Genomic DNA, 25,883 nt, shown 5'->3' on the forward strand with positions numbered 1-25,883 from the left:
GAGCCTAGGAGCGTCACAATTGGACGCCACGGACACTGACCAAACGTCGTTATTGGACGCTTAGGGAGTGAGAGTGTGTTGGAGAGAGAGACCTTACGTGTATTGTTGTTGTTAGCATCTGGTGCTAGCTAGCTGCGCTAACGGATACAGGGCTCTCAAGTTTTGAACAGAGTTCAGAGTGAGATTTTGGTAGCGGCGGGGCTTTGGGTGGGGACGGTGGTCTTATCTGATAAATGACACATAAATTCATACAAATAAAAACATATTTATTTCATTCTTAGTGAAGGTGTGTGTGTGTGTGTGTGTGTGTGTGTGTGTGTGTGTGTGTGTGTGTGTGTGTGTGTGTGTGTGTGTGTGTGTGTGTGTGTGTGTGTGTGTGTGTGTGTGTGTGTGTGTGTGTGTGTGTGTGTGTGTGTGTGTGTGTGTGTGTGTGTGTGTGTGTGTGGTGAGCCTCCCAAACTGGCTCAAACCGGTCACCTTTAAAAAAAAAAGGAACCAAGAGACTCTATTACTCAAATGCTTTGCTTTTGATTTCAATTGATTATGTGTATGTCATGTGGTGCCAAATATTTCTTACCTTGCACTTGATTGAGGACATACTCCCCCAAAACTCCTCAACATTAAAGGTGGTGGGATCTTGGGGCATGGGGATATGCATCAGCTGATATTCCAGGAACTCCTCACACACCCCAGTGTGAGAAAAAGTTTTTAGAGAGTACTTGTCCATGGACAAGTGAGTTTGGAAATGTACTTGTCCGAATACATTTTTCACTTGTCCAGAATGGACAAAAATTGGGGCCACTGGAATCTTCTTCTTCGTCATCGTATTTTACATTTTCCCACGGTTTTGATGACACCGCTAACGTAAGTGAGAGGTAAGATTTTACCGCATCACGCATAGGGTTGGATTTTAACGATTCCGGTTCTGCTTTTCGATTCCGGTTATTTTCAGTTCCGGTTCTTTGAGAGTGTAAAAATAAGTCCCATGACAAACTGGGAGAAAAATATATTCATGAAAACATTAAGTCAAATCTGTATTCCTATTTACAAATCACATACTGTTTTTAATTTCGTACGGTTATTGAATACAATAAAAATAATCTCTGCATTGTTTAGTTAGTTCTAAATAGTGCAGTTTGAGAATGTACAATTGGCCCAGTGTCCTCTGATGTTACACTCTGCCTGTGAGACAGAGTCCAACCACACATGTCCAACACATAGGACATAACCTAATAATAATGATAATAATAATAATAGTAATACATTATATTTATAGCCTATAGGCCTAGCGCTTTTCTACAACGCAAAGACGCTTGCACGCTTACACACGTCCTGCAATACACATGCTGCAGCTGCTCACTGTTTGTAAAAGTAAAGAAATAGTATTTTCATTTCAATAATGTACTTTATATACCCTGCTTCATAAACAATACTGACATCCTGCTCCTCCGAGTCTGGGGGTCCGGGGATGTGAGGACAGCGCGAGGACAGACAAGGGAGGCTGCTTCACTTCATAAAGGAAATGGTGGTTAATATTAACAACACAGGAGTTAAAACGCTTAATAACCTTCATTACGTGTTAGAGAAATAACATAAGAAAGTTTGACAAAGATGAGGCTGTTAAACGGGCAGCGGATCCGCTGTGTGTAGAGAGAGAGAGAGAGAGAGAGAGAGAGAGAGAGCTGTTTGTAGCTGTTTAAATGAAAACAGAGGAGCGACATTTCGCCGACAACTGCGCCGAGCACTTGACTTTATGCAGGAAGCCAGACAGTGGGACATTGTAGGAAAAGTCAGCACACTCAGCACGGATAGTGCGCAACATGATTGCAGCGTCCAGGCAGCTCCCATTCGAGCATATGCCTTGAGTTGCACATAGCTCCAACGAACACACACACACACACACACACACACACACACACACACACACACACACACACACACACACACACACACACACACACACACACACACACACACACACACACACACACACACACACACACACTGTATTGTATTATTGAATGAGAGAGGTTCCAGGTTGAATTGAGGCGAATGTGTAATGTTCCGAGGTCGTTGTGTTTAATATTCATGAGAATATTTGTCATTGTTCAAATGATAATAAACATTAGCATAAAGCATATGTGTCCACTCATATGTTAAGAGTATTAAAAACGTGAAAAATATTCCTCTAAGGTACATTTAGAACAGATCAAAAATGTGCGATTAATCGCGATTAACTATTGACAATCCTGCGATTAATCGCGATTAAATATTTTTAATCGACTGACAGCCCTAGTTTTTTTTCATTATTCCAGGATGGAGGATTTTTATGCTACCATCAGCCTCGGTGTGGCTTTGTTCCAGGGGTAAAACCAGACAGATTTGAGTGATTTTACAAAAGCACTAACCTGTCCTTCGACATGTTTTCAAACATGAATAGATCTTTCAATGGATTTGAGCGAAAGCATTGCTTTTAATGATTTTTTTTTTGTTGACTGTGTAAAGCACTTTAAGGACACAAATCTACCTCAGCACATCCACAATCTCTCACATGATGTTCCAGAGCCGGTGTGTAATCCCTGCCTCACCATTGCGTTGCTGCTCGGTGTGTGTGAGCCAATGTCAATATTACATGACGCAGAGCTTTGTGTGTCCTGAAGACTGAAGGCTTGGGTTTTTAATGAACAGTGTGTCCTCGGTGCTAAAGCAAAGGGAACTGGAGCAATAAATTACACCCGTTCCCCCTCCCCCTTTCTCCTCCCCCTCTTCTTCACCTGTGTTTCTCAGTGGATTTCAGCACCGCAGGAGGCTCGATCCCTTGATTCATTAAGCAGATAAAAGAGGTGCGTGCGTCTGTGTGTTTGTGTGGATTACGGCCTGACTCCTGAGTCCTGACAATGAATGCAGCACGGCACGTTTATGTCTCCAGACTGCTCCTCCTCTCATCCAATCATAGCCAGAAAATGACCTAGATTCTGCAGGCTGCTGGTGTGTTACATACACGGCACATTGATGAGATTGTCAGTCAGGCGGCAGTGAGGACATGCTCTTACATTAACTAAAGCTCCGATCTGCCTCCTATCAGGATGAAATACTTTGCGCAGCCACAGATCCCTGCTGCCCTCTTGACTGCATGCATGATGATGTTAATGGCTATTGATCCTCTGGCTGCCAGACAGCCAAGATACACTGATAATACTCTCACTAGATATATTTATTTTTGCGCTGAATCACAAGCTGTCTTCCGTTATTAGACTCCTTAAAGGTTTCAGGTCTGAGGACAAGTTTAAATCTCTATTCTCTCTCTGTCTCCCTTCATGAATATTCAGAAAAGGTCAAGTCCTTGCTCTCCTATGGAGCTCTGCATCTCCCGTGGCTGTGTCCTGAATAATCTGTCCCTGGTTCATCTCTTGTTCCAGCCCCAGCTGCAGTGTTGTTTTTATAGCAGAGATGGGAGGGGTATGGGATTTGTTTTGTTCATCATCTGGCTGCCTCAGATTCTAGTTTATGTCTCAGTCGATTTAGCGGGAAACTAATTTTCCACCACTAGTTCAATTCTGTATGTTACATGGCCTAAATACACCACAGGCTGTGCAAAAATACTTATTTTCATTTTTTTTTTTAAATCCCAACTCTCAATTGTCGAAGAAGAAACACTGGATTTGAGTTATTGCACTTTACTGTGTTTCATCGTGCATGTTTCCCACTTTTCTCCCGTCGTTCAAAGCATATTGGAGACTCTGTGATTGACTGGCAGCCTGTCCAAAGTTTCTCCTTACCTTCACCCTGATGCATGCTGGGATATGCTCTGTTGCCCTCTTGACAATGAAAATGGAAAAGCAGGTAAGGAATATAAATAGAAAGGCGAGGTTCAGACAGAACGATGCGTTTCGCACACAGAGCTTTTAAGTGTGAGATTGTCCTCCGAGGCAACAAAGAACATGTTATTTTATAAAGTGCACGGAAAGTTCCTCCAGCCGGAACAGTGCGGCCTCTCTGGGGAAACTACTTGACCTCACAGGTTTAAATACAGCTCCGGCTCCGTGTCCCTCAGGTTTCCAGAACTCTAAGATTCAGTCGAAGGCTTCGGAGCAGGAACTGAATGCCTTTTTATTGAACTTTTCCAGAACAAATCAACACTCAGCTGTTTAAAGAATACAAAGCATTCATGCCGATTAAAAGGCCACCTATTATGCGAAATCCACTTTTTCATGTCTCTTATACATCAACATGTGTCCCCTCTGTGTAAAGAGATTCTGAAAGTTTCAGGAAAAAAATATTCGCTCTCTTTTTGTTCTGATCCATTTATATAAAAACCTGTCTGAAAATGAGCTGATCAGATTTCGGCCACTTTATGATGTCATAACGATTTTTGGGTGGGCTTGTGTAACCATTAGCCAATCACCAATCAAGGTACCCCCCCCCCACCTTATCACCTGAATCTCCTCCTAGAGCACCATTGTGTTCTTTTTAACTAAATATCCGTCCCTGGCCAACTTGAGGCCCAACACAAAGTTAGATGATGAGGCCCTCTGTTTCGCGAGCGTCGACGGGGGTTAGTGGAGCCTCGCAGCGGCGAAACCGTGCCGCATAGGTGCGCCACATAAATGCATAGGTGCGGCTCAGTTGAGGCTCCCTCCGCAAGATGATGCCCCCTCCGCAAGATGAGGCCCCCCCCGCGAGGTGAGGCCCCACGCAGTCTGCGTGATCTGCCTGTAGGGAGGGACGGCCCTGCAAATATCTCTCAGAGGGGCGTGGCTCCTTATTTTCATCTAAAGTAACAGACACAGAATCAGCACTTTTGAAACAGGGCTGGAACAGAGGGGATTATGGGATGCTACAATGATCTGTTTGGTATTTCGAGCCAAACACTTCATGACATGTTTTGTATATATCTGAGACCTGTAATATATTGATGAGAAACAGTATGATAGGGGAGCTTTAATACTTTTCTCTCATATGCAGACAGCTCACAGATATGACATAACTAAATTAGACCAGGGAAGTGTGTTTTTTCCGTTACATGTGATACATCTTTCCAAATGTCAAGCTATATGATGTTCTCCCTTGGCATGTTTCTTTAAAGGTTCTTGGTTTGAATTGTTTGTTGTAAAAATCTGCTTTTTATTTTTAATTTAACCGTATTGATATATTTTACTAAATTACGGAAGAGCAATAACACATGGCCTAGAGCAGTGGTTCTCAAACTTTTTCTGTCAGGCCTTTGGAGAAAAAAAAAAGTCGGGCCCCCCCAACACAAATAGTCAGGCTCAGTGGCGGCGCCAGAGATTTGTTTTGGGGTTGCTGTGGGGTAGCTTGACGTTTCATAGAGGGTGCTCGAACATTTAGGGTTTCCCATTAATGTACCGGGCGCTACAGGATTTTCAGGAATGTTCTACTGCAACACTCCCCACACAAATACACAGTGTGACAGTTACAATGAAGGCTCGATAATCAGCTCACGGCATATAGGTGTAAGCAGAGGTCAAGTGCTATTTTTATAGGTGGTGTGTGGACCTCACATAGGGGGGTCCGGGGGCAAGCTCCCCCGGGAAGATTTATTTTTAAATATTGAAGTTAAAAGCATTAATCTGGTGCTCTTTGAGAGCAAATGAAGAGATCTATGGATACATCTCTCAACACCCATTTGAAACAGAACTGTAAACAGATTTACTTTTTCTTTATGGATATTTTACAAATCACCCTTTTAAACGTAATTCTTGTTTTACTGTAATATAGTATTTCATACCTGTTTTTCATTTATTCTCTTATTTTTGTATAACTATAATGATCATATAAACGTATGCCTCGGAAATAATTGTTTACATTAATCGTGACCAAAATGTTTGAGACCCACTGAGATAACTTAGACTAAAGTTAACTATCTAAACACTGAGAGAGTCCTTTAGCTCACTGAGTCTCTCAGTCTGACAAGTCCTCCACTTTGTTGTTGAAAAAACACCTTATATCCGTTAGCGTAGCTCGCTAGCACCAGAAGCTAACAACAACGATCTCCGGTACCGGTGCGCTCTCTCTCGCTCTCGTGCACACAAAATGGCTCGATTCACACACACACACACAGAGCCGAGCTTTAATGAAACACAGAGACCCAGACATAATAGTACTGCATCATATTATTTTCCAATAAATAATTTTTCAATTTATGATTTCTTTTAATCTTTTGTTTATTTATTTTTATAACTATTTTTACTCCTGGTCTCTTGCGCCCCCCACTTTGAGAACCACTGGCCTAGAGGGAGCAAGATTGTCAGTCTAAATCAGGGGTGTCAAACTCAAGGCCCGGGGGCCAAATCCGGCCCGCGACTTCATTTTATGTGGCCCCACAAGAGCTTGCAAAGAATATCATGTTTGTTATACGGTTACATGGCGATTTACAGAAACACATTGCCCATACATGGAGCACAATGCATCTAAAATTTAACTTTTTTCTCAGATTTGACTTTTTTTTCAAAATGTCACTTTTTTTTGGGGATTTGGCTTTTCTTTTTAAATCATTTTGTGACATTCTCAATGAAGAGACTTGCAATTATTTGCCCTAGACTTCTGCTTTCAGACCTAGTTAATTATGAAGTTATTACCCTATCCTATAATAATCCAATGCAGAGGCAATGATGTCATATAATACATTATTTTATAAATATTGATATATGTATTTTTATATAGTCTTAAAGTTACAACCGGCCCTTTGAGTGCAACCATAATGCAAATGTGGCCCGTGATGAAATTGAGTTTGACACCCCTGGTCTAAATGTTACCACTTTGTGTGAAATTGTGCAGCGACCTTGACCTTTGACCTCCCATATTCTTATTTTCCTTTGTGTTCTCCCTATGTCTGACCCTTATACTCCTCCTTAAAACCAAATAATAAAATGATATAAATATGACAGAAAAGTGAGAGAAAACCTGTAAATGTATCAAATGTATTCTATTGTTTGATTTAGGATTGAAGAGGAGTTTTCTAGTTTGACGAAAAAACGTGCGTTCTGGCCTCGGTGAACTCTTTAAAATGTTATTTTTCAACATGACTGTTTTATGGACGCTGGCCGTGGCGCGCTGATGAAAAACAAAATGTCATCATGATTCCTGGCCTGTGAAGGCATGTGACGGTTGAAAGAGAGCGTGTGTGTGTGTGTGTGTGTGTGTGTGTGTGTGTGTGTGTGTGTGTGTGTGTGTGTGTGTGTGTGTGTGTGTGTGTGTGTGTGTGTGTGTGTGTGTGTGTGTGTGTGTGTGTGTGTGTGTGTGTGTGTGTGTGTGTGTGTGTGTGTGTGTGTGTGTGTGTCAGTCCTGATGACGGAGTGATTGATAACCCTCCTCTCGGAGCCGGAGCTCGTTTTCAACCTACTCAACTCTGTCCTGTATAATGCCAGGTTGCCATGGTTACCCTTGCTCTTCATACAAGGAAATGTGGAGGGGAAAACCGGAAATATTTCCTCCTCTTTATGAAAGGCTCTTGCTGAGCCATCCTGGGGGGTTGAGAGGAGAGCGCGGGATGATTTTCTTTTTCGGGACACAGAGCAAACATTCAGCCTCTCCTTCAAACACACCGAACCCACAGCTCCTCTTTCCTCTGCGATGTGGAGGAGTGGCTGAGCTGATTACCGCTGCAAACTCATTTTCATCCTTATTAAAGCAACTAATTTCCACTACATTATCACTGAGTGCGTGCCGGAGGTGGCTTTGATTTCTGCACTGCTCTTTGTGATAATGACCTCTAGTGGTTCCTGTGGAAACAAATGAAAGGGACTCGAGATCTAAATGATGAAAGAAAGATGCACACTCTGTTTTTCATTTCTGTTGATGTCGACGGTGCCAAAACATGAAATGTAATCTCGCACACGCCTTGTTGCAGTTGCATAAATCCCCATCATCCTTCGTGTGACACTTAGAGACAGAAGTTAATCTTTTTATTTACAGAGTCTCGGTGTGAGCCAAGACAGACAGACTGACTTAAGACATAAACAGGATGAGACGCCTACATGGGGATCAGTTTGAACAACCTCCCACTTAGACCCACAGTTTCCTCTGTTGAAGGCCACATGATGTCCCCTGTTTTTAACTCTAAATTACATTTAGCTTGTGAGCAAAGACTTATTTAATTGACATCCTTTCATTTCCTTTTCTTTTTTATTCATTATACTGTTATCGGCAAGGCGAAATACGATGAAATCTCTCGGCATTTGAATACAAACCAGCATGCGTTCATGCCTGGATCCAATAATGGCCGCTGATGGATGCCTGACCCACTTTGAAGATGTGATGCCCTGTAACAGCTGACCCCGGCGGTCAGAGAAAGCAGCCATTAGTGCCCCTGCTGGTGCATAACTAAAAACAAGCACTTGTATTCATTTTCCCAGCAGCTAAATGCTAATCAATTTTGGAATAGGTGTCCTTATAATGTTATGAGATGAGTATTATGTTGCAACCTACAATTACTGTCATTGCTCTAAAGCCTCTTAAAAGCCCATGCCATGAAAGCACATTCGGGGATTGTTTTTAATCAGAAGTAAAACAATGACTCCTCATTCAATGTCATTCCAAACACTTAGCACATTTAAACACATTTTAGCAAACGCTGCTACCAAAGAGGTAAGGTTGTTAATTATATTTCAATCTCTTTTATACTGTTAAGTCTAACCATCATATTTCTGAAGTTAAGTATCAACTCCAACAGCTCCTGTCTGTTTTCCTGTCCCTCGATTCCCACTTTATCTACAGTATCTACACTGTGTTAAAATGCAAAGGACATGTTCATCCCTCGCAGCTTTAATGTTGTCATTATTTGTGTTGATCTCCTTTACTGCCTTTAGTGCAGAGCGGTCTTCTCTCAGGATGAAAAGGACCAGCAGAGGGCATTCATGTGACATTTCCTCTCCCAGCCTGAAGGCACAGCAGAGGCCTTTAAAAGGTAGCTTTGTCTCTGTTGTGAAAATAATCTTGAATGCGGAAAGACACTGATAAAAGGGTTACTAAAGGACCCTAAAATAGTCTGCGTACGTGACATGTTCATATTTAGAGTGAATAAGGTGAGTCATTTCTCAACTGTCTGTTTAATCATCATGAGTCTGAACACATAATGCAATACCTGTAGGGAGAATCCAAAACTTCCTAAATACGCATACAAACACTTCAGGCAGCAGCCGTTCGTAGACTACACACATATTCATTTGTACTCAACAAACTCCATGGTCACTTTTAACCACACAGTAACAGACTGACGGGTAGAGGCTGTCACAAAGTATTTTGTTGTGAAACCCCGGAGTCTCAATTCAGCTGATTACTGTTTAAAATGTGACCTCACCATGAGTCAGGGTTTACTGAATAAGATGGCAGTGATTCAACATGACCGGTACACAACACTCATCCCTACTGCTGCTGACCTTGTTTCAAAATCGGCCTGCAGTTACAAAAAAAGCTGTGTCATGTCTGAGAATCATCATTACTGTGTATCTGCTCCGTCTTTCACTGGAGGTGTTGGAAATGATCAGCTGTTCAGAGGAGCATTTCCTCTGAAGGACATTTCTCCTCTGCATATTCCGTGCTTCTTCTGTCGGCACAAGCCCCTGCCTGCCCGGGAGCTGCATCGATGCAAAAAGGCCTCAGCAAATGACTGGCAGATCATGTCATATGGTTTATTCTGTGCCATATATCCAATATTTTTAATTTAATTTAATTGATATGTCATATACATTTTCTAAAATAATAATTAAGTTGGAAGGCAGAGTGTGACACTTGATCACTTCTAAACACTTTAAAGTCACACATTGCTGAATGTATTGCCTTTGAAAAAGGTTACTTCAGGTCGTTCAAACTCAAAACCTTGATGGTTTTGTTTGTTTTTTGTAGTTTCATGAATTGAAATGGAAAATGTGGGTTCCTTCACAGAATGAACCTACTCCGGTTGCTCAATTTAACTTGGTCATTTTTCAAGTTTTAATGAATATATATTATATTTTTCACTTCTATACAGCATACACTACACATCTTAGTCGGATTCATTTAGGCATATAGTTAATATCAGTATTTAATTAATATAATTACAACCATACCAGTCAATGATGAGACTTTCTGGGAGAGAAGATGGTGGCGTTACCAAGTCGTCTTATGTATTTCTTTAGTGATATAAGTTTAATATCTTGTGTCTTTAGGTTAAGCTTTACATTCTGACAATCATTGCGATGTAACCTCCACGGACAGCAAATGAGCACATGTGCTTATTGAAAACGTGATTTTTCTGTTTAAGGTAGACTTTTATTGTTCTGTAAACATTCAAATACATCTTACGTTTCTTTAAAAAATAATGTATTTAAAAAGAAAAAGGCAAACCACATTCACTTCCAAAGTAAATACATAAGTACATGTTGTTCTGTTCTGGTACCATCAGGAAAATCTATTCTGCTGAGGTTTAAGTACACTACATTTTGTTTAGTACAGGCTGCTACCACATTAAATTGTCCACCCATGTGTCTGCATTTCCTCTCATATTGACCCATTTATGTCCAGATGTCCCTCCCAGTATTAAAGCGACTGCACTCTCAGGCTGATGTCATACATGTCATAAAAGCAGCATCTTGAGTCCATTTCAGCGGCTGAAATTGACAATCTGTTGTGTCTCCAAAGTACAGCTGTTAGCTGATTTCCATGCAGCTCTGCGCAGTGTAAATTGTGCAGTGCAGTTGAAAAAAGAAAAATGCCAGGAGCAGTGGAAACGCTCCATGGCAGCAGCCAGAGAAAGAAAGGAATTATAACATGGCTGCGAGACATGCAGATGGAGGCTTGAAAATGAGATAACGAACCTCACAAATCCATATCCGCTGAAAAGGCTATTGTATGACAGCTGAAAAAATAGCAGCAACACTTGAGCTCATATAGCACGACAACACCACTTCCGACGATGACACACAGATGGAGGACAACACCAACTCAGGACATTCAGTTTAACTGAACTGAATAGCCAGACTTTAAACAACTTTATACAGTAGTTTCAGTGTTTCAGTTTGTGCTTCAGTTTGTTTCTCGAAACTTATTTTAGGAAATCTGTCAAATCAAACTCTTAACATAGGCTACTTAAGGTCTATCAAACACAACACATAATACAACACATCATTCACTTTCCATTATTAAAACGTAAAGCATTCAGTCACTGAGTTACAAAAGAAAGCGTAACACAACCATACACATGTTTGCTTTACATTATACAGTATTTTTAAACATGTCAGCAACTGCCAACAAATGTAACTCAAATATTCATCTCATACATTAACACAAACCTAAAAGCCAAACTGTCAACCAAAAAGTAATCTGATGTTTTAAACCTGTCCCCCAAAAGGGCTTTTTTCTGGGTTTCATCTTTTAGAAAACTTATATTAAATAAATACTCTTTTAAGCTAGTTTTCAAATCACAGGCGTCAGAACTTCCTTTTAAACAGGAATGATAGGTTTTCTAAATGGCACATTCATCCATGTGAGGTGACAAGATGTTCCTTTCTTGAAATGTAAGATATCCTGTTTTGTGCAGAGTACCCAGTTAATGAACTGGAATGACGCTGAGGAATCTTGTGGGGCCGAGTCTTATCTTAGCTCTGGTTTCTGTTCACTGTGTCTCAGTAGTGTTGTGCAGTGAGATGCTGGCCTGCTGCTTCCTCTGCCTCCTGCGCCTCCAGAGCAGCACGGCCAGCAAGAGGAGCAGCAGGAAGCCCAGCGCCCCCCCGATGAGTCCCGCCGTCAGAGGCAGACTCCTGTTCCGTGGCTTGAACATCGAACAGGACCCCTGACTGTGCCCAGCATCGTTCACCGCCATCACACAAACCTCTGAGATGTGCTCGATGTCGCCCACTCCACCTTTCCTTCGACTCTTCCCAAACGTCTGCCGTTGTTCCCCCCCGACTGTCACATTAAAAGCTGTGACGTGGGAATAAGGTGCACACCACTGAACTATGACCTCTGACCATTCCAGGTGACCGATTTCAGGGTGGGGGGCTGCGGGTGCACATTATGCAAAGTGAAGCCTGGACACAAGCAGCCGGTGGAGGCAGCCAGTTCAGTGCAGGGGGTCTGACTCTCCAGGCAGGGATTGTATTTGCATTTCTCAGTTTTCTGTCCATGTGGAGACACTTTACTCTGTGTTATAGGTGTGACTGTGACTTCATCGTCGGGGTAATCATCTTCCCGAAACACAAAGGACTCGGTTGAAATCCCACGTGTTGCTTGAGTACTCATGGGATACGTGCCTGGCACTTGTGATGTAGGGAGGGGACGGTAACCTCTGATGAGAACCAGGCAAACGATCGCCAGGGGGAAAGGCAGGTCCCTGCTGGCAGCCATCATCTTTCTGGAAATGAGAGAAAGAAAAATGCCATCAGTTAGTTGGAAAATCTGTTTTTCAGATCAATGAAAAGCATCAGCCCCGGGGCTTCCAGACTCGAGTCTCTTCTTTTCCCCGCATGAAATACGCTGAATGAGGACATGCAGTCATTTCTTCACTGATGCTGTGTCTTTTACAGGGTATATAATTGCACAGGGAATGTAACAAATAGCTTAAATGTGAGCCTATAGTGCCTGCTGGGAAATTGAAAAAGAACTCACAGCATTAACTGTCTAAACACTGCAACTGTGGACACTTCATTAGTTAAACGTTTTATTCTGTGGCATGTTTGTGAAGGATTTATACAGTCTTGTTAACAGAGCTGCTATCATTAATCCTCACTTGTTAAGATTTGGAGGTATACCTCATACTAATTCAGCATTCCAGGCATATTACACAACAGGTCCAAATGCCTACACGCCCCTCTGAGCTGGGTCCAGTTACAGGACAGCTGCAAGTGCCGTTTCCACAAGAATCCACACAAACATAGCTGAAATATGTGCTGTGCTGGGCATGCATAGAGAATCGACAATGGATCCCATTCACAAAAGTCCTTGGAGAGATAAGTCTGTTTGACCTCATTAAAATAGAGCAGGAGCCACTATTGAATACTACTCTGTGCTATTTGTTTAGCCACAGCTAGGCTACACTCTTGTGTTAAGAGTGAAAATATAATAAAAAGTTATAAACCTACCTGTTGATGCAAAGGTTTTTCAAATCTGATTGAGAATGAGCTCCGTTCCCCTTGTCTTTCCGTCCACTTGTTCCCTCTTTTGCTCTCTCCTCCTTTATTATTTCCCTTCTCCCAAACAATCACCTCCTTCTTTCTGCCCCTCCTCCCACAACCCCCCCTTATTCCTGACTCTGCTTGATCAGCTCCACCTCCCTCTTTGCTGAATGCTATGGGCTTGCTGTTAATGGCATGATTACTATAAGCTACAAAATTACATCATTTACTGGTGAAGTGAACCATGTGCATTCCTTAGCGGTGTGCACATTTCTTTAGAGCATGCACTTCGTGTTAATGATCTCTTGTTTTCCTTTTAGGGGCTGAGGGAAATTGAACAGGATGGGGTAATGTCCACGTCAGGGCTTCATTCATTCAGAATTCATCATCCTGACATATGCCAGTAATTTCCGACCGCCTATCCATTATCTCAACCACATATCCTATCACCTGAAAGAAATGTATGACTTTACTGATGTGCTGTTGTTCACCAAAAAGGCGGCGGAAATCAACCTGACTGTACTTGTTCTGGAAAAGAACAAGTCTTAAATAACTATGCTGGTATTTTTTCTTAAGAAGACTAAAACAGTCAGAATAAGAAGTACAAGTTGTGGTGATTTTTTTTAGGAATTTACATCCAACCCAGTCAGTGCTTTCAGGAAAGAGAAGAACTGGACAATATGTTTATGTGACATGTGGGAAAGCAACTTTCCAGATGTAGCCGGCCACAATCCAGCTGCACGCTCTCATCTCCAGGTCTGACTTTGAGTTTAGAGCACAGAAAATATGGGCACTATTAGTTTGCATTGCCCTGTACCAGAAGGACTGTGTTCAGTATGCTCTGACTGAGAAATACTAATATACTTACTCATTAAACAACATGAATGACTATTTGACCCCAATACACTATCTAACACCTGCAATATTGTTGTTATTTCTATTTACCTTTTATCATCATTATTATTATTATATTATTATCCTTGTGTGAATTATTATCTACGTGTTTCCCTTTATTTTCTGTTGCTTCTTTAACACATCTTATCTTATTATGTTTCTTATACTTTTATTGTATATTTTCCATCTTGTATGACGTGTAACATACATGATATGTAACACCATATATCTTACCTTATTATGTTTCTTATACTTTTATTGTATATTTTCTTTCTAGTGTATGAGCCGTGGGTGAGTCAATGTGTTTGGGTCTTACTGGATACAGTGTGGGTATGTACGTGTGTGATGGGAATATTTGTACATATTTTTATGCAGGATTATGGGTAGGTTTATGTTGTTGCGTAACACAGGCTTTGTGTATGTATTGTATCTGATTTCTACACTGAAAAACATGCATCTATTTTTGATTTATTTCCTAATAATTCATGTTCATATTCGGAAGACTTTATTGACACCAGGGGGAATACGGTTGTTTTCCAGTTGTGCTTGTCTAGGGGAAAAAAATAGAATTCTAAGTTATGGTACAGCTTAGTCACAGAGTTTAGGCAGTTTTATGATGGACATGTAACTAATCACAGGAGTGACATAAGGCCAGGGGTGAAATGAGTCAGTTGTAGGTCTGTAGATGGTTTACAATGGGAGAAACAGTGTCACAGTCTTTTATTAGATAGTGTGTCAATATGAGCAAGAAATATTTCTGTTGAGACAAAATAATCAGGCAGATAAAGAAGTGTTGTAACATGACCCACAATGCACTGCCCCTCTTGCCATGCAACACATCACTTTTTCCCCAACCACTGTGGCTGGTATGAGTCTGCTTTTACAAACGGTTGTGAATATAGTTTTTATAATAATGAAATAGAAGCGACCCAAGTCAATTCAACAGGGTCCTGTTATAAGGAAAATGCATAATGATATCATAAAACTAGAACTGACATTCTTCTTAAGAATCACTCAATACTTTACTTCATCTTTAAAGGATCCAAGTGCTGGTAAACAGGGGAAACAATTGGGAACTGCAACACACTTTTTAAAGTATAATGTGATAGTTATTACATAAAAAACAACAATACATGATATAAATAATAATAATGAAGAATAACTTAAATAACAAATGTTGTTGATTCCTTCCTGTTTGGGAAGTCATTTCAATTACATAGATGATAAATGTAAGGTTTCTTACTTCAGTATTATTAAAGCCGTCTACAGTGCCCCCTACAGCCTAAAATAATAAGGGAAACACGCAAAAGGAGGAATTGAACTTGGAGCCAGGCGAGCCGATGTCCGTGTTTCATCACTTGGTGTGGTTGACAGTAATTCATTTTTTTATTTGTTATGATAGATTGCATTTTGACATTGAACAGTTCATCTGCGAAGCATCACAAGTTCATGATACGTTTGGCCTCTTTCACAGCATCCTGCAGCACACTGTTGAGGATGAAGTGGTATGTCTTCTGCCCATCCTACTGCCGGTTTCAGAGTATATATAACCATCGGAGAGGTCAATGACCTGAGTGTGCTTTGGATTTTGAACCCGCAAATCTAATTTAAGATTGAAAAGAGGAAAACTATAGCTTTTTCCGCAAATGCTGCTGCACAGCCACGAAGATTGGGCCGCGTTTCGCCCTGATTTAAAACTTGCAGGCTTGTAAATAGGACCCAATACACTTGTACATTAGGGCAGTTTAGACAAGATATTTCTTTAACAGGGACTTTACTTGAGTAATTAAATGTTAAAAAAAGTTTGCTTTTTTACTTCAACTACAATTCAGAGGTATATCGTGTACTTTTACTCCACTACATTGATTTAATACCGTGAGTTACTTTGCACACTTGGATTAATAATGTGACTTGTAACAGAGCATTAGATTCTGGTATTTTACTTTTAGTACAAGATCTGAGTACTTCTTCCACTTGTAGCTAATTAGCAAGTTATGTAATGGTGTATATGAAGCTGTGTAATTGCAAAAGCCAATGCTGCAAACTAAGTAAATACATTTTCAACAGGATAGCCTATTATGTAAAGCATCTGTTGACACATATTGTCTTTTGTAGCAGGTGAACAATGTTAACATTAAAAAAGGGAATCCAGAAACAATTATTTATTATTCTGAGAGTTAATTCAACGAATCAATTGCTCTTTATATTGATGTCATTTTGCCACCCCTTTGGTAAACTTGTGAAACTGATTGAACTAAATACGAATGAATAAAGAAAAGTATTAATTTGACTGATCGAATTGCGTAGTTTGGAAATGTATGATCTTAATGTGTACTAATTATTGATGCAACATTGTGTACATGGCTTTAATTATGCAACTGTTGAAAGTGGAGCATATTTAAATGTCTTAACATACTGCAGGGTAGCTTAAGCTATGGTAATATTGTATAATGTAAATTATATTTGACCTTTAGATGAAAAGTAGAAAAGAAGAGTCTGAATGTAGGGTTTACAAATTGTATTGTCTATACATACATTTTCAATGCAACAATTATAAAGAAAATGTGTTTCTAATATGCAAGATGTAATAGAAATACGAAATGCTTGGCAAGCATTACATTTAGAAGGGAGCACTATGGCTTATTTATAATGCTCTGCTGAGAGGATGAAACTCCCTTCAAGTCAACACTCAGGGTACAGTGAACACAGGCTACTCTGATGCCATCCCTGTGCGACGGGCCTCAGGACAGAGCAGTTCAGCTGGCTGAGGCAGGAGATGGGTGAGTCGCTGCTGGGACCATGGTATCACTGAACAATAATCTACGGATTTGAATAACGCCGGTAAAGACCGTCGACTCTTTCCTCCTGCAGAGTCACGGTGTTTGCAAGAGGACGTTTTTACCGACTCGCGTTTTTAGCTTTAAAGCTAGCAGGCTAATGTGAGCTAGCGGTATCGGGGCCCTGCGAAGAGTTCATTGTTTTTGTCAGCCACGCCAGATAAACATAACTTCGGCAGATGTAATAGCGGTTCGTTGTTTTAATATACAACACTTGCAGGATTATTCCAGTTGGTCGTAATTTTAGACTGTTTTAATAGCTCATCAGACGTTAGCATAGCTTGTAAACGCTAGCAAACTGCATTAAAGCTAACTTTAAAATCATGACTGCCCGGAGGACAGGCTATGCTGCTGCTGGCATGGTCTCCACTCCCTCTAATAGCGGAAATGGAAATCGTAAACAGAGCTTAATAGACAGGACCGGGGTCGAGTCCTGTTATGACCGGAAAGGAGCCTCGCAGGGCGGCGTGACCGTCACGTCGCTGAAGACCCGGCTCGCCCCGACCATCCAGACCGCCATGTCCGCTGCAGTGGACACTCTGCTGGGGGAAGTGGTGCTGGTGCTCAACGAGACCAGCAAGAGCTGCTGCACAAGGAACAGGAGAATGAGAGACTCAAGGTGCGTCTGGAGGTGTCTGAGAGGGAGCTGAAGACTTTACAGGAGTGTCTGTGCAGCGCTCAGAAGCACATAGACCAGCTGCAGATCTCCTACACCGGCTCTCCGTCCATCGGGCAGTCCGTGTTCGCCCCGTCTCTCTCCTCCATGGCTTCAATGGCCTCAGGCTTGGACCGGGACCACCAGGGCGGCCGGAATGTGAACGGAGCCGGGGTGGACTTGGGTCGGTGGGTCAGTGGATGACTCCCTTCACGGGTTTGATACAAGAGATGACTACAAAATGTGCCAGCTCTCTATCCAGCCCGACGGCTCTGTGACCAACCACGCGCTGGACACCTTTACCTCCAACACATCACATATGTGCTCCGATAGACCAGGTAAATATGCAATTTGAACTGTGTGTATTGGGGCTAAAACTAGCTGTTATTTCCATTATGGCTTAATCAGATGTTTACTTTGTGTTGTCAGTCCCAAAGATTAAGTTTAATATTAAATAAACCAGAGAAAAGCTGTACATCTCCACATTTGAAAGACTTAGACCTCAGGTCTTCTATTTTGCATTGCAAATGACAAATAATCAACAAAGAAGGCAAATGCTTTTTTTCTGGTTGACTCATTGATTAATCTAATAATCCATTAAACTCTATTCTGTTTTATTTTTTATGGTGTCCTTTGTCTTTGATTGTGAGAGCAAGTAAATCAAGGAGTTATTTTAAATGGACATATGGATTCATAGTTGTGTTTTAATATAGTATTCCTATCACATTAACCATCTCTGCATGTTTGAATTTGTCTTTCAGATGAGAGGCAGACTCAGGGACAAGGTGGAGCTTCGAGTTTTGAGATTAAAGAGGAGCAGTTGCCCGGTTCAGGTTCCGGTCAGCCCGGCAGGAAGGACAACAGGGTCGGGGAGAGCGATCTTGGCTACGTTCAAGTTGGGGACGAGGGTTCCCAGCGTTCCTTTACTCATCCACTGCGTCACCAAAGACCTGTGCGAGAATGTGGCAGTGACTTGCAGCAGGGAGGACTTGATGGACAGAAACAGTTGGCTAGGACTCCTGGAGCCGGGAGAGTAGAGGGCGTCTCACCAGGCAGAGCAGACGACTCTGCTGGACCTTCAGCCTCTGACACCCCAGTGGAGCCCTCTTTAGACCGGCCTCACCACTGTCTGGAGTGTGGGAAGACTTTCCGTCTGATCTCCAGCCTGAAGAAGCACATCCGCATCCACACTGGAGAGAAGCCTTACCCATGTGCAGTGTGCGGCCGCCGCTTCCGCGAGTCAGGGGCGCTTAAAACCCACCTGCGTATTCACACAGGTGAGAAACCATACTCTTGCTCAGAGTGTGGGAATTGCTTCCGCCACTTGGACGGTTTGCGCAAACACAGGCGCACGCACACCGGGGAAAAACCGTACGTTTGTGCCATCTGTGGGAAGCGCCTGAGCCGCCTGCAGCACCTGAAACACCACCAGCTGATCCACACCGGGGAGCGGCCCTGCTGCTGTCCCTTCTGCAACCGCAGCTTCAAGGAGCCCGCGGCGCTGCGCAAACACATCCGCACGCACCGGGAGGAGGGCGGTCACTTGGGGATTGTTCCCGTGGACGAAGCAGAGCAAGACGTTCTGGACGACATTAATAACCTTCACCCGGCAGCGCCGTCCCCTCAGATGAGGTTCGGGAGTGGGGAGCTGACGAGGACGACAGCTCAGTGGTGGATTGTGTGTAGGAGCTTATAATATAGGAATAACTGTCTGCTGGCATTTTACCTATGAAACCTTCTCCGGGTGAAAAACATGGAACAAGGTGTTAGTGTGGTTTGTAAACACGATGGATAAGGTATCTCTGTTACATGCTGTCGAAGTGTGAGGCTACATATAACCCAAGCCTTGGAGCCTCGTTTATATCTGGTGTTTCCATACTCTTAGATGTAATTATATAACGTTTTAAAATATCCCAAGGTACATTCTTCAACAACAACAACTATATTTGTCTGGACATTCATCAAGCAGCAGCACAGGGTTTCTCAGCAAAGGGAAGATGCAGGTTTGCTAACTTCTCCTGCAAATCATTTCGGGAAATTGATAGTTGAAGTGTACAAGAGCTGTTTTCTTCTCATTTAAAATACAAGTGCCTTGAACACTCAGTCAACCATCAACAGCTTTCAAGATTTAAGTCAGGGCGAGAGTTAAAGGTCCCATGTCATGGCATTTCCACTGATCATAATTCCATTGTTGAGGTCTACTAGAATAGATTTATATTGTGCAATTTTCCAAAATCACTTTGGTTTCTCAAACAGCATCTCTGTAAACTACGTGTATTCACTGAATTTCACTCTCTGCCTTTAACGGCTCGTTGTAGCTCCAATAGCTCCAGCCCCCACACCTCCCTGTGAGCACAGTGTGCTCTGATTGGTCGGGACGTTGTGAATTGCGCTGAGCTCCGTGGAGGTGTTGTTTCCTTGTTTAGCGATACACAGCCAATCTCATCCTGAGCACACACAAAGTCACAGCCGAAGTAAAAACAATAAGTGTGGCTTGATATTGAGTAAGAAAAAAGGTTGATAAACGCTGTGAGAATGGGTCTGCAGAGAGAATTTCGCTGCCATCCCAACTGTCTGTTATCAGCCTGCAGCCAGGGAGGCGAAATCAGCAGAGCTGCTTGCACTGAGTGTGTGTGTGAGGAAGTCCGTGGATTGGTCAATTTGGACCAATCAGCGGGGGCTTAACGTAACGGCTCCGCGGACGTAACGTAAAGGCTCCACGGATTGGTCCATTTCGTTCCGGGTACGTGCTTAGGTAATCTCGTACCCGGAAGAATCAAATGGATGATGGCGTTTCACCAACGAGGCGTTTTGGGGGAGGTATTTTCTGTGTTAGAGTTATATTCGCTACAGGGTGTACTTTGAGGGTTTTGACTCTGCAGACCGCTTACATGCATAAAAACCTTCATAACACAAGGGGACTGGTAATAACCGGAAAAGCATGACATGTGACCTTTAAGTTACCACTCTGGTGGTTATGAGTTTTTATAGTTTTGCACATTAGAGATTGGTAGCTGTTGAAATTGTCCCTCGGTTACTGATTAGGCACACTGGTTGAAATGGATCCATGCGACTGGTTCATGTTTCATGTGTGGACAAACGGAGTTCAGACCGTTTGCATTATGTTGCTTGTCGTCGTTGATCAACCAAACTTTACAGTATTTTATTTTGGTTACGGTTGCTTGTGCTTTTAAATAATGTAAGAGGTGTATGAACAAAACATGTCAATATGTTTCACATAATTGCGTCTTTAAAGAGCAGGAAAACAACTTTTAAATGGGGCAATCTTAACTCTCAGAGAGAATATCTGTCTCCTATCAGGATAGCGTTGTTTTACTACCTCTCTCTTTATCTTTGTTGCACTGCTTATCCTGTGTGTATATTTCAGCACTGTCTTTTCAAAAGTGCATAATGGCCGTTAAAAAATACAACAAATTCACCAAGTTGAGATTAAAATAGCTATAATTGTTGTAAAGATACGTTTGCTGCTATATGCAGACACAATAATATTGAATGACTACAAAAATATCATTATTAATGGATCAATTCAATTCAAAAAGGTAGCGTGTCCTCTCTCGCGCTACCCAAATGAAACCATCCGTTAGCTTTAAAGCTATTTAAATATAACTACCTTTGCTCTCTTGTGTTTGTGTCTTAATGAATCCTGAACCAGTCCTAATCTTTACCTCTCACCTCTGCAGAGCTCCTATCAGTGACACAGTCATAATGTGGTAAGTGAAGCTGAAGTGTCAAGAGTTTGAAGACATCCGACATGTATTCAGTCATTTCCAGAGCCCAGATCAACAGCTTAGACTTTCTCCCATATGTTAGCATTCCCTTTTTCTTTCTTTCATGCTGCTTCTGTTTGTCCGGAGAGCCTTAACCTTTTCTGGACTTGTATACTGTAACCGGCCAGTCACTAGCGATCACTAGCGGACATATTGAGGTGCTTGCATGTGCATATCTGTTCTTCTGCTAGCGTCTTATGCCTTCCGGCTGTTTCTGTACATAAGAATGTAGTCTTAGCCATTTTATCTGGATTAATGAGGGTTAACATTTGTTGAAAAGTGTATGTGCGGGGAAAAAAAACGAAAGAGTTTGAGCTTTAAAAAGATGCTAACATGCTGTGTAATAACTTGTAATCTCATTCTTCCTGATGTTCTTCCTGTTGTGACACAACGGTTGCATCAGGGTTTACAGCAGAGCATTAATCTTCTCGGCCTTTAAACGTAGGTCTCTGGTGTCTTACCTTGTATACTTATAACAATCTCCATGTAACGATTCTATGTACATTTACAAGTGTAGGGTTTTTTAAAGGCACTCAAAATGTTAAATATATTACTGTATAGCCAGAAAAGATTTGCCAAGGTAGACTTGACCCCAGAGATCATATTATTGTTTTTTGTATTACAAACAAAAGGGGGCCTTTGCATGTAGGTTTGAACTGTATTACATTCTTCCTTAAAAAGTCAGTATTAAATGTGAAAACATATTTTTGAATGCATCGTGTTGAATATATATCATCACATTCATCCCGTTACCTGCTGTAAATGTTATTATATTAAAGGGCCTTGTTTCTACTTCGTGTCTTTCTGTGGCTGAACTAAACTAAATAAAGTTATCAATTTCCTCGACGATGCGGCAACTTGCTGAAACTTGATAAAGCCAAGAGTGCTTCCTAATTTTAGTTTATCCTAGCGTTATGACTCAGTCTCACTCCCTCATATCATGACAGGAGAACCGCGTTAACCCCGAAGGAGAGTTTTCTGAAGCTGTGCCAAACAGATTGTGTAGGTTCTGTCGACACGCCCAAAGGCCGGTCTCAAATAATACCCTTCCTTCTCCGATGCTGAGTAATGGCAGCTCTGTTTATACTATTATGCTATTTAAGGTGGCTCTTGGTATGATTACAGGAAACTGTAGTTAAACCTTTTTTTTTCTCAGTTTTTTGCTAATGCTCACTTCCCAGTGTTGTTTTAAACAATCTCATGTGATTGTAATAATGCTTGTGTAATAAAGTAATTTAATATGAGACAAAACTATTCTAAAAGTGAGTCTTGTATGGGGGAGAAATGCTGCTGTATTACATGTTGATAGTCTGATTGATTTTATATATATACACATCAGAGTTGCTGTTACCTACATGTGGATTATGTTTAAATATAACTTTATGCTTATTTTCAGGTTCATATTTGTATTTTCTGCCTCTACATGTCTCCATGCTTTAATGTTCAAAAAGCTCTTTATTTTTCTCATACTGCCTGTGCTACAGCTCCTCTTTTCACCCTCTGTCTGAAACCAGAGCCCAGTCCTTTGCAGACCATTTAAAGTGCACCTATCATGCTATTTTTAGGCAATAGCATAGGTCTCATATATATATAAAAAACATGTCTGTGAAGTGGTTTGCTCAAAATACCAACCAGTTCACCCATTCTAGCCATGTCTCATATCCCTCTGTTTCACTTCCTCTTTCAAAAGTGCTGAAAAATTGATAACAAATTAAAAATGAGGGGGCTGAGCTCATGCGGAACCCGGCAGCTACTGTCTACATTAAAAACTGCCGTGATGAAACGCCATATCATGGATTATCAAGGATTATTTCTGAAACCGTATGGAGGCTCAAAGGCTTTCTCTCTCGCCGGTTATACCACAAGGTGAGTTCCTTTTATTTCCTGCTTCTTCACACACATGCTCTGTGCAGTACAGGTTAGCTCTGAGTGTTAGCGATGCTAATGTAAATATGCACCGACCATATTACGTCCAAAACAGTCGGGCATTGTTTCTGATAGCAACGTTTCTGATAGGGCCGGTGGGTCCACATTTTCCGATATTACGTCATATTGGACGCAAATCTGGTCCCGTTTAAAGATTTGGGTAGCGGAGAAAAGAGAGAAGGGTTTTATTTTCTGAGCTGCGTGAGTTCCCTGAACACACCGGGGACACATTATGTATAAAAGAAATCAAGTGCATTTTGCATGATAGGTCCCCTTTAAATGACGAAAAACCTATTTAAAACACTAAAGGAAAGAGAACCCCCCCCCCCATAAAGACCGACCCTATACACTCTTCCCACTAAAACTGAATGGATTAAACCTGAAGACTTACTTAAGGGATGCAAACTTATCCTAACAAAACTGATCACAAATGTGAGTTGTGACATCAAGTTGAAGCAAGTGCTGCAGAGAGCCCATAAACATATTTCCCTAAAACGCATCAGTGGAAGTTCACACCATTGCAGAGCTTGCCATTCATGAGAAAAAACAACACGTTGGTGAGGGAGAAGCATCTAAACAAGTCACGACAGATAGAGAAATTGAAATCTCACAGAAAATACTGCTAAAATAAATGATCTTCCCTGCTGCAAAACAGGTCTCACGCTAAGACTCCATATATTTAATATTTCCAACTGCAGGCTATCTAATGGCTATTATGCTCATAGAGAGTGGCTGAACACGCCATCTTTAAATAAACTTCTAGTACATTGCAATTCTGAAGTAGTTCTCTACTGAAATTGAGAGGGATATAATTCTTTTAAAACTACTGGTGCATATGAATACAGTTAACTTCAACAATATATACAATGTTTATTTAGGGGCCATCAGATGTACGGTAAGTAGGCTACTTTATTTTGACTTTGACGCCATGAAAACATCTTGATCTTTCTTCTGCACTTTTAATTTGGACTCGTAATGAAGTGTTATTACATTATTTTTACGGTGTGCAATTCAGATGCTTATTTCTCTTTTCTGTTCGTCATCAATCTCTGCTGCAATGACTGACATTAAAAGGTTTCAGTTTTCAGAAGGGAAGTAATTCAAGTGTGTGTGGTGTGTGTGTGTGTGTGTGTGTGTGTGTGTGTGTGTGTGTGTGTGTGTGTGTGTGTGTGTGTGTGTGTGTGTGTGTGTGGTGTGTGTGTGTGTGTGTGGTGTGTGTGTGTGTGTGTGTGTGTGTGTGTGTGTGTGTGTGTGTGTGTGTGTGTGTGTGTGTGTGTGTGTGTGTGTGTGTGTGTGTGTGTGTGTGTTCCTTCCTTGGCAGCTGATGATGCAGTGATGGCTAGTAGCGGAGGCGGAGAGAAATGTGAGAGCGGCCTGTGAACTCTCTGCAGGCCCATGCAGTCATTTCCTCAGCGACTGAAGGTAAACATCACTTTTTTGGAGAGGAAGTGACTCAACTCTCTCTTTGCTTTCTCTCACTTTCTTTAGTCTCTTCCTCACTCTCACCCCTTGTCCCTGTGACCCCAACATTTTCACATTTTTTATTGTTAACCTCGTGTGATTGACGTTTCCTAGGCATAAGTTTAACATATGACTGAAATTAGGTTTTCAGAGGTCTTTGGAACTTTTCACCCTCTATCTGAAACCACAGCCCATGCAGTCTGCTCTGATTGGTTAGCTGGCCGGCTCTGTTGTGAGTGGACGACTAATGCCCCTTTCACACCAGCGCCTTTTCAGCTCCGGCTCGGAGCTAGAGCCTGAAAAGCGCCGGGTTTTCCAGTTCACACCGGAGCTGCGCCGGCTCTTAGCTCCGGAATCCGCTTCATTTCCAGCTCCAAAAAATTGTCGGTCCAGAGGCAAGAGCTTTGGAGCTAAGAGGTGACGTCGCTTACGTCTCTCTTACGTCGAGGCGTGCAGGAAACTAAACCCACCTCCCATGGGTCGACTGTTATGCCTGCCTACAAGCAGTAGTGCCTATAAACACACTTTATAAAGTCAGGCAACACTAACCAGGCTTCGTGTGATTCTGTTTATTTGTACCTTACTTTGACCATCCGTTCGCTGTTATCGATCATTGTGGAGAGAGGCAGATGTGTTGTTTTGTATTATTGCAGCTATCGGATGCAAGTAGTCAGTTTAGCTTCGGTTGCTATGCTAACATCACCCGTTTTATACCAGAGAAACTTTCATAACAGCGTTGTGATACCAAACAGTGTCAATTCAGACTGACACACATTCACTTAGGCTAAGGGAACTGGGGATATGCATCAGCTGCTTGTGTGAGTCGGACAGTGAATACTTTAGAGCGGCCGCTGCAGTGTGAGCTAACCGGGAGCTAACGGGAGAATAAACTCCTGTGGAAGAGCAGCCAGCACTGCAGCGGTCGGTAAATGCTGCAGAAACACATTAATAAACAATGAACCACGGCACTCTGGAGCAAAGCATAAGGTTGGAGAAGTCGTTATTCAATTTATTCTGGCTTCGTGTGATTAAAAGCAACACGATCATCGACCCGACGCAGTTGTTGTTGTGAGCTGCCGTAATGGCTGCCGTTGGGGGGCAAATCAGCGATGTAAACGGTGACGTCATGACGCAGCTCTGGGGCGCCAGTGGGCGGTGTGCACAGAGCGGGAGCTGAAAAGGGAAACCGGAGCTGAACCAGAAAAGCTCCCGC

At 42.0% G+C, this 25,883-nt stretch overlaps 1 protein-coding gene across 1 annotated transcript; it reads left to right on the forward strand.

Moving 5' to 3' along the window:
• Positions 1-16,744: 16,744 nt before the first annotated feature.
• On the forward strand, positions 16,745-19,513 carry LOC117458598 (uncharacterized). Its single transcript, XM_034099180.2, is given in 5 exon segments — positions 16,745-17,410; positions 17,413-17,680; positions 17,682-17,833; positions 18,257-19,132; positions 19,135-19,513. Coding segments are annotated over 5 exon segments (1,590 nt in total). The 5' UTR covers positions 16,745-17,163; the 3' UTR covers positions 19,182-19,513.
• Positions 19,514-25,883: the final 6,370 nt, after the last annotated feature.

The sequence above is a fragment of the Pseudochaenichthys georgianus genome, chromosome 14 (genome assembly GCF_902827115.2).
Source record: "Pseudochaenichthys georgianus chromosome 14, fPseGeo1.2, whole genome shotgun sequence".
Classification (NCBI taxonomy): Eukaryota; Metazoa; Chordata; class Actinopteri; order Perciformes; family Channichthyidae; genus Pseudochaenichthys; species Pseudochaenichthys georgianus.